The sequence below is a fragment of the Natrix helvetica genome, assembly GCF_964273705.1.
Source record: "Natrix helvetica genome assembly, chromosome: 6".
Lineage (NCBI taxonomy): Eukaryota > Metazoa > Chordata > Lepidosauria > Squamata > Natricidae > Natrix > Natrix helvetica.
Genome location: NC_138553.1, coordinates 39052037 through 39061686, shown reverse-complemented (window position 1 = coordinate 39061686; position 9650 = coordinate 39052037). Strand labels below are relative to the sequence as shown.

The window sequence follows — 9650 nt, the reverse complement described above, 5'->3', positions numbered from 1 at the left end:
ACTGGATAAAAAGATTGATGACTTCATTTGACCCAAGACTTATGTTAACTGAGCCCAAGGCTGCATTTACTTTAATTGCATCATGATTGTTTAACATTCAGTTTCTGAGTCATTAAAATACCCAGATCTTTTTCTTCTAATTGTATTGTTAGAATTGGCCTTAACAAGGCATACTTCAGGGAAGGTAACTCACTAAACAGTAGTCTTAGGGGCAAGAAACACTGATTATTTTCAAAAGAATTATCTTTCAAAGTATGTACTCTGCCCAAATATAAGGATGTAGACTCCTACCTGAACTTGCACTGAGCACACATCCCAATGAAAATAATGCAATAAAGACTGACACGCTAGTCAACCCTGCATCTCCATCAAATGAAGCGCTTAAAAATGTAGCTGTGCCCAGAACTTATTTTCTGATTCAGTCTGAAATATTTTTTAGAACTAAAATATATGCAAACCTTAATTCTTCTTTTTGTAGATTACAAGATGGTTCTGGCCTTTGGGGTCACTTATGAACATTCTTACATAATACATAAAACAACCCGGTTTCTCAATAACCAAAATAAGTCATTTATTAATAATTTAAATTCTTACATACTGAGAATAATAACATCTCGACTTCATACTAGCAAATTTGAGGTTTTCTCTTGCTGACAATCATGTGCAGGATCTTCTTGTATTTACACAGGTACACAATATTCACACACCCTTCCAGTTTTCTACAAAAATAAATGCGAGATATTGCATTTGAGGTGAAGCTCCCTGAAGTGTTTGTACACAGGTAATGCACTGTTTAGCATTTATTATATATATATATATATATATATATATATATATATATATATATATATATATATATATATATATATATATAAAATCTCCTTCCATTTTAAGAAATGATTTTCCATTTTTAAAGTATGCAACTGGGATTATTTATAAAGGTAAGGCTCCTGCCCCCAAAAATCATGAGACCAGTTTGACCACACACATACACACACTCCAAAATAAAAATTATGTAACTGTAAAACAGACTATTCATTCACAAAATTGAATAAACAAACCCAAAGGGGTCAACATTCATTTATAACCAAGAAAGTTTGCCTAATTCTACAATAAAATTAAGCATGCTGCAGATGATGTGTCATTTGTGCTCCAAAAGAACTTATCACTGGAGAATGTAGAGAATACATTTCAAGCATTCCTCTTGCAACTTTCATTTCAGTCATCTGAGATTGAAAACATTTACATTGATCAAGCTGAGTATATCAAAGGTCTTTGCAAACAGATATTCCAAAATACATTGAACTGAAATCGCTCTTTGGCTCCCCTAAATCAGTATTAATAATAATTTAAAAAATCAAGTCTTCACTGAAGACAAAATATATTATAAATGCACATAATACATTTCTCCCAGTGTCCCACACACATGGGTATGTACTTATAGTGTTCATTCTTGCCCATCTTTGTTTGGAAAGCCTACATTTTAAGTCATTGCTTAAGTGTCTTTTGTGCATGGAGCACAATGCATTGTCCCACTTGAAGCAGTATCTGTCTTTTTTCCTGCTGGGAAAACCCAGCAAAATCCCTCATTTTCCAACAGCAGATTCCAAATATTGTAACCTTTGTTGTGTTGAATCAGAGACAGGTACTGCCCAAACCCAGGGCCCACAAAAGAATTGCAGTTCTCTTTAGCTGTCAAGAGAGAAGCATTGTGGAATGCTCACAATACCCAGTGTTGGAAGAATTGGTGATCGGTTGGGCCTCACGTAGATTGCAAAGAGTCCACCTGGAAGACGTTTTGATTGGAAGGAGTGGTAAAATATAGTTGCTGGGTGGGTATGCGATTATCACAGGGGCTATTCAGCCCCAGAGTCCTTTCAAAGTCTAGCAACTGTCCCATGAAATTAAAGTTGGGGGAGATATTCGATTTCTTCATTTTGACTATATCATAAGCATCATTCATGGATAAGTTGAGTTTTTGCATAAGATATGCAACTGTCACGGTGACCGAGCGACTGATCCCTGCCAGGCAATGAACAAGCACCCCACAATTTTTCCCACGAGCTTCATCTGTTGGGGAAAAAAAGACAGACAAGAGACTATTAAGTCATACATTTGTTTCCGGTTTCATATAACTGAGTACCTGATGTGAGATGAGACATCAGTGAATTGCTGTTGCAATTTATTAAAAACTTCCTGTACATTCTCATGCCTGGGTTTGAATAATATTTTAATACTTGGGTTTTCCATTCCCAAAAGCCAAATACATCAAGGAAATAACAGATTTCAAACAGATCGTTCTAGATCTTCCTATTCAATAAAGCATAAATATTCTCTGATGTTAAAGGCAAATGTTGAAATTACATGGTTCCATCTTTACTGGTCTGTATAAAACTCAACCTATATGTGCACAACTAAAATGTGCATTACTCTGTGCATAGACTGAACTACTTTCTTGCAATGAAAGTAGCTCAATCTATGCACATAGAAAAATAGTTATGATCTATTTTTGCCTAAATGTCTGATCTACCCATCTTTTAAAACTAAGGTTCAATTAAAGAATATCTTTTAACTTTTTAGAATAATCCCAATAACTGTTCGTTTGAAATAGAATACTAAAGGAAGATCCTTGTAATTTGGCTGGTTATATTTACTGGCTGCCTGCAAGAATTCTTTGTAAAATCACATTCTAGATAGAATTGGAAAAGGAAGCAGAAATATTTTATAGAAATCATTTGTTGTAGAAACTTGGTCAGATACAGGGGTTTAGATTGCATTTCGCTGATAAAATGAAATAAAATTTCAATAGGAAGGAAAAAATGATTCCTTCTCCAAACTCCTATGTATTTCATTTGGGTTTGTTTTCGAAGGTCTATTAAATGGTTTTACAAGGGTAGTGCACTGCAGCTGAACAAGGAAAGTATTCAGCTGTTTTTAAAAGGGGGGGGGGAGATACCCAGAAGTCACAGGGGACAACCCATTAAGAGAAACAGGATGTCAACATGGCTAGAAAATGGATTCCTTTGTCATAAGAAATGCATTATAATGCCTGGAGATTTGCAGCTCCCACCCCACAAATTCTTCTTACTGAGCTCAAATTACCTACATTCTTCTTATTACTACTACAGTTCCATCAGATTACAATACAGTATTCATTGACAAACAAGGGCCTGGCAAAATGGAAGAAGTCCAGCGTAATTGGATCATTTTGCAAAGAGTAGAGGAAAAAAACAAGTATTTATGTCTAGTGCTACTTGGGAGTATATCTGATACTGTATTGTTTAAGAGCTAGTATTCTCAAGAAAAGGTATGTTTGAATATATTTTAAGAAATTTACTAAACCAGGATTGCTTAGGTAATGTCTACAAACACTACATCCATGATGGGGGCAGATCCAAATTATAGTAATTATTTGAATTGAGACTGATTTCATGATTTTAAAAAATGCTGACTCTTGTGTAAATTTTGAATTTGATGAGATTCACTTCAATCAGAAGCATCTAGAAGTTTTGAATTTAACATTTGATGGCACATATTTCTAAGATAACATACATAAGATTGAAATCACAGACAAAAATATTTGGTCTAATGAAATTAAGCAATCAAACTAAATTAAGATTAAAAAGTATAACTGCCTGGACTATTTCTAGTTTCTGGTACTGTTCTGCCTCAAAGTGTTGCTCGCTTGAAAACAAAAAGCACAAAATGCGGTCTTGATGGAAATCATTCTTAAAAAGCATTTATTAAAACCTAAAACTGTGACAGCAAAAATAAAGACACCCACCCCCCCCACACACACACCCTAGAATATCTCTTTTCCTTATCCATTTTCACAACAAGATAAATAACTAAAGCATCAACTGTACACTGTACATTGAAATTATGCCAGCAGAAATGGGTTAGGAGACATCTCTTGTGATCTGAAACATTTGTGAAAAAAATGCATATACAGCGGGGTCTTTGGAGAAGGCTTGCTGCTAAGTAACATAGAAGTGCTACAAAAGATAGTTAGGAACTATTTTTCAACCTTACCTATAAAAGAGATTGCTTCAGGAAAGAACTGGGATAGGTTTTGGCTCCAATGATCAGAGATAGGGATCTGCTTGTACTTAAACTCGCCAGCATTTTCGAAGAGGTTGGGCAGGTTGGGGGTGACATTCAATATGTACTTAATGCCAAACTCTTCAAGAACATCCAGGTTAGTAGAATCCTTGGCGCAGCCCAAGTAGAGGTATGGCAAGATTTCCACAGGGAAGGAAGGCTGGTTGTTAGACAAAGGGCTGCCATCAGAGTCGGTGGCACTGTTAGGATCTCGGTCAATATCAGATTCCACATCTGAAGATGAGTCAGAGCTGATTCGGAGACCGCCCAACCCTAAGACTGGCAAAGGCGGAGAATTGCTGCTACAAGAACTGTCTAGATTAGTTTCGCAATGCAAGGCATACTCTGCCTGAAATCTGCAGAAACCCCCTGGGAAGAAAACAAAAAGAAAGGGTTGGAATTAAAAACACTTCCCATTGGAGCTGCTGTAAACTACTAGAGCCAGACGTCCAAGGACACTTTATGGTTTAAAAACATTAGAAAACTGAAAAGGCACTGTAAAAAAAAAAAAGCCCAGGAGATATTGGTGAAGGCTTTGAAATATTTCTCTTCTGTAGAGTTTAGTGGAATAGAACTAAGCATAAACATAGCTATAGTGTCCCTTAGTATAATGAAATCTAGGTAACTGGATTCTAGGCCATCCACCATAACAGCTGATCCAACAGCCGCAGCACATCAACTATTAACTCAGACCTTTAAGCCTTTAAAGAACACATAGTAAATTTCCAATCGCTTAAACATTCAGATGCTTTTATCAGAGCTCTTACATATGCCTCCCCTGTTAAGCAGGCATGCTAAAAAATGCAAACCCTACAAATCTTCCCTATGGCTTCAGCTCCCCACATCTTAATAACCTTCAAATAGCAAAGCTTATGCCACTACAACCAGCAGGAAACCGTAGCATGCAAAGGGATCAAGAACTGTAGCCATCACTGATCCGGAAACTGGATTACAGGATCTGTAAAGTACCTCTTTGGATGGTATCAGGTTAGGGATGCCAAAGAGCCACTCACTGGCTTTTCAAACAAAGATGCAGTAGGAACAATTGGCTGTTTCTTAAGGGCACCCTTTGCTTGAAACGATTTTCTTACCCTACAGAGCCTATAAATAGCATCCTTAATGGAAACAGCAGGAAGCTCCTTTGAAATAATATTTCCGATGAAGAAGGGCATTAATGGCTTAGGGAGGAGGAATTTTAGGAAGCAATGCATATTATTCCGCTTCAGAGCTAAACTTGATTTGAGCCTGGACTATTCCTGAGGAAAGAAGGTGAAAATGCTGTTTGAGGATTCCCCCTCCCCCCCCCTCCGCCCAGAGCGGGCTCTTTCTCTTTGGAAGGGGCAGGCACTAGGCGTTTGACGCCAGAGGCAGGCACTTGCTACGTCGCTTTTCTGGAATCGGGATTTTCCCTGCGAGGGGAATCCTTAACGAAGAGTAGAGTTCCTTTCACTAGAAGGGGCACGTTCCCTTCATCCTCGGACAACGGAGGCGGCAGCCTGCCCAAGAACTAGTTCAAAGGATTGAAAACATGAGCGGCGGGGGGGGGGGGAGGGTTTGCAGACTCAGAGCCTACAAGAGATTTTAATCTCTTTACAACTCCGGTGCCATCTGGCAGCTCTGCGCTTCGGGCCACGCAGGGCAAAGGCGCCGGGCGGCCAGATGCCGGAGGCTGGTGCTAAAGGAATCAGGGCAAAACGAAGGGGGGGGAGAGAGACCCCGCGGCTCTGGGTGCAGAAAGGGGAAAAAACCCGCGGGAGAAGAGCGGAATCGACCTGGTTAACCCCTCACCTTCCAGGTAGAAGGCCTTACAGCCGTCGTCTTTCAGGCGCTTGAGGAGCAGCCCCAGCACCGAGTCGCCCACCGTGTTCTCGTTCCAGTCGCTGCTGCTCTCGTCGTAGAGGACCACGGTGTCGGTTCCGCAGCGGCGGGCGAACTTTTCGCGCTCTTCCTCGCCCCGGGCGAAGAGGGCGCGCAGCGGCAGGTTGCCCTTCTGCAGCCGGCGCAGCATAATCCCCGGCAGGGCCACGTTGATGGCCGACTCGATGTGCGAGGACTCGTAGAGCTCCTGCGGGCGACAGTCCATCAGCAGCAGCCGCTCGTTGCCCAGCTCCAACTGCTCGTTGAGCCACGCCACCGTCTTGCAGATTGCCATGTCCGACGCGAGAGAGGCTACCGGCGAGCGAAGCGTATCTAGCATGAGGAAGGACTCGGGCAGGCCAGGCGGCAGGGGCAGCTACGCAAAGCGCCCCTATCCGAAGAGCCACGGCGACCGGCGGGATGGAGCAGGGGGGGGGGCGCGGAGCCGTCGGTCCGAACTCGGCCCGTTGCTCGCTTTTTCCGGCTTAGCCTCCGGGTGAGGGTCTCTCCGAGTCGCTTTGCACGTTGCAAACCGAAGCGCTGCTCTCGTCTTGGGAGAGCTGTTCTCTGGAGCGTTGCCGGGGACTCCCTTAGTTTAGATACATTAGCATCGCCCTTTTCTTCCTGCAATTACGTGTGCAGAAGCGCTTTTTTTTTTTTGCAAAGCCCAAGCAAATGCATTAAAGGCAGGTCGAGCGATTTAGCTAGACCCGAGGCTGACCCCTGGGGTTGTTACTGCTCTAGCTATACCGCTCCCATGTGCAGCTTTTCACGGCCCCGGGCTCCTATTTCTTTTCTCATCTCCTGCTTTTTCTGCCTCCAGCCACCACCTCCTGCTTCTCTCCCTCTCTTTCTTTCTTTGCCTCCTATTTTCCTTCCTTCCTTCCTTTCAAGTCCTCTTGTGATCAATGTCCCTTTTAATCAACCCTGCACACTATCGCCCCTCTTTCAGCGCCAGGCAATTCCTCAATGGATACAAACATGGAACGTCTCAATGGATACATTCTCTCGCTCGACCAATCAGCGCTTGCGGAAGGGGCGGTTGCCGTGGAAACGGGCCGGCTGGAACAGGTTGTGTTGATGAATTGTTAATGAGTTTGTCATTCACAAAAACGGAAAGGAATTTCCGCTCCGGATAAGCCGAGTGCAAACAAGCAGCAACAGCAGCTCAGCGGGAGGAAGGAAGAAAGGTGCGGGCGGGGGGAGGACGGGGGGAGAGAGGAAGGCAAAGCCACTAGAGTCGCGCGTCTGGGGCTCGAGTTTCCTTCTGTTGAAGCTCAAGCAGAGCAGCCCAGCGATTATACAACAAATGGTCCAATTACAGGAAGAACAAAAGGCTCTCCATGTTTCCCCTACACAAACGCGCTTGTTAAGGGCACTTCACAGCCGGGTGTTTCATCCTGCAACTCGACTTGCGTTGGTCGTAGACCCCTTTCCGCTTTAAAATAATTTTTCCAGTTTTCCTTATTCCCTCTTCCTTCTCTCTCTCTCTCTCTCCTTCTTTGTGCCTTACTTTTTAAAAAAAGATAAGATTCCTGGTAGCTTTTCTTTGAACCTTTCATAGATAAAGAACCCTTGAAAAAATTCGCGTGGGTTTCCCCACCCCCCCTTAAGAAACCCAGCCAGCACACTTCCGGCTGTTTCCCAACGAGCCAAGGAATTTGAAAGAACTAACAGCGCCGCTGACCTTAAAAAGTCAGGAAAAGGGAAAGCGCGCTGCTGCTCCTATTCTGTCCTCCGGGCAAACATATTAATCGTGGCAGAAGGGACTGGCTTGTCATTCCAGCCAAGCGTGGGCCGGAGTTAATGTGTAGTGTAAAAGAGAAAGTCGTTTGGCATTTCCTAGGATGGCTGCTGGCGCTGTATTGTCCATTGTTCCCATAGTCTGAAATCTTATGGGAGATTTCCCCGCTCGGGCGCGCGCTTTCCTTGCCGTTCTTGGCTTTGGAAGGGGTAATTCCCACGCATTCATCTCCCTTTACTGCCTGATGCCCGGTTCGTTATTCGAAAAGCCCTTAAGGACAAGGAAGTTAGTTCGGCCGTCAACAGGCATAGGCATGACCCGCGTTAAAATCCTGCCGCATCCGCTGTGGCTTCGATTTGCAGTCGGGGGCCAAGCTTGGTTGGAGCCCGGTGTGTCTACAAATGTTTACTCGAAAGTAGGTCTTGCTGCATTTGGTAGGCCCGGCTTTCAAGGCGTCCCCCCTCCCCCCCGCAAAAAAGTAGGAGCATCTATGAAATAGCTGGTTTGTAAGGTGGCGACGAGGATATAAAGTTCTTCAAAAACTTTAGGCAGGAGGTACCCCGTAAAGTTTGCGGAAAGAATGCAAAGTTTTCTCCATGCAATCTCATCACGAAACCAGCCTGTTGCAAAATTATCGAGGCTAGGGGTGGGAAGGATAGGTACCGTAGTGCAGTGCAGAGAGGATTTTGTAGCCAAATCCAGAGCCGCAATTTATAAAGAAAAGTGGGTGGGTGGGTGGGGAGGAGAAGAACAGAGAGCCAACAGCGACAATCCTAGCTTTATGCATTGAAAGCCAATACCCTCCACAGAATTCCCAAATTCACTTGCCCCTTTTCATAAATTAGCTCTGGCTCTGTCCTTCCCTCTAAGAAGGAAACTCTTTATTGTGTGAGTGTGTGGTGGAGGGGAGAGAGAAGGCTCCTGTATGATCCCCAGAAGATGTCTTGCTGTTAATATGGTACCACTTCTACCCTAAAAAGCAAATCCAGAATCTTGCATTATCTGTGCCCAAATCCCTCTTATCTGTAGAATTTTCAAAATAGTTAGCATTTGACAATATAAAAAGACACTTTTAAGGATGATGGCTGAAGACTTTTTTTTTTTTTTTGCAAATTCATGTCACTTGTATCTATCTTGATACAAGCATTAGGTAAACAATCCCAGTAGGTAGCTGCCCTTAGTCTGTCTCAGCTGTCTCTGGTGGGACCTGGTTGACACTTGATGAGAGACCAAAAGGAAATGTAGATGTAGACGTAGGTAGACTGGAAAGTCATTGCAGTATTCTAAAGCTTCTGAGAAAAAAAAGTAGAAAAATGTCCATATAATCCACTGTTTTTTGACCTTGCCAATTTTAAGATGTGTAGACTTCAACGCCCAGAATTTCCCAGCCAACATGCTGACTGGGGAACTCTGGGAATTGAGGTCTACACATCTTAAAGTTGCCAAGATTGAGAAATACGGATGAACTCACCATCTCAATTCAAGGAAGACTCTAAGTTGTTATAGGTAAGAGGCCTGGATCTTTTTATCCCACTAATATATCCCTAAATTCTTATCTGGGGCTAGTCAAACATATTTATATCTGACTAGCTGCATATAATGCAGAGCTGCCTTCTATTTATTTCCATTTCCAAATACTGAAGCACATTTATCTATTTCCATTTTAATGCTAAATGAACCCAGGCTGAATTCAGACATAGGCAGTATAATATTCCTCCCACAAGCAATATAGAACATGTGAGAGCCAAAGTTATATCATAGTGGAAACCAAAGAATCTCCTTAGAAACGGGGGAAGAAGGAGAAAGGAGAATGTATTGTCAAGATCTATCCATAATATATCTTCTGGCAACTGATGCTTGTCTAATGACAGTGAATTCACTGCATGGCCAGGGATTGTCTGAAGGATACAAACCTCACTGGGATTTGATTGGACATTTAGTAGTAATA

General features: G+C 42.6%; 1 protein-coding gene across 1 annotated transcript; it reads right to left on the bottom strand.

Moving 5' to 3' along the window:
- Nucleotides 1-882: 882 nt before the first annotated feature.
- Nucleotides 883-6944, bottom strand: DUSP6 (dual specificity phosphatase 6). Its single transcript, XM_081958838.1, has 3 exons — nt 5890-6944; nt 4033-4470; nt 883-2070 (listed from the first exon to the last, which is right to left on the bottom strand). The coding sequence occupies exons 1-3, from the start codon at nt 6296-6298 to the stop codon at nt 1763-1765; spliced, it is 1155 nt and encodes a 384-aa protein (XP_081814964.1). The 5' UTR covers nt 6299-6944; the 3' UTR covers nt 883-1762.
- Between the last annotated feature and the right edge of the window lie 2706 nt (nt 6945-9650).

Bases quoted from the DNA above. Each gene is read 5' to 3' on its own strand.
- DUSP6 (XM_081958838.1), bottom strand. From the start codon at position 6,298: ATGCTAGATACGCTTCGCTCGCCGGTAGCCTCTCTCGCGTCGGACATG. The intron at 4,471-5,889 runs GTGAGGGGTTAA...TTTTCTTCCCAG, and splicing joins TAAGGCCTTCTACCTGGAAG to GGGGTTTCTGCAGATTTCAG. The intron at 2,071-4,032 runs GTAAGGTTGAAA...TTTCCCCAACAG, and splicing joins TGAAGCAATCTCTTTTATAG to ATGAAGCTCGTGGGAAAAAT.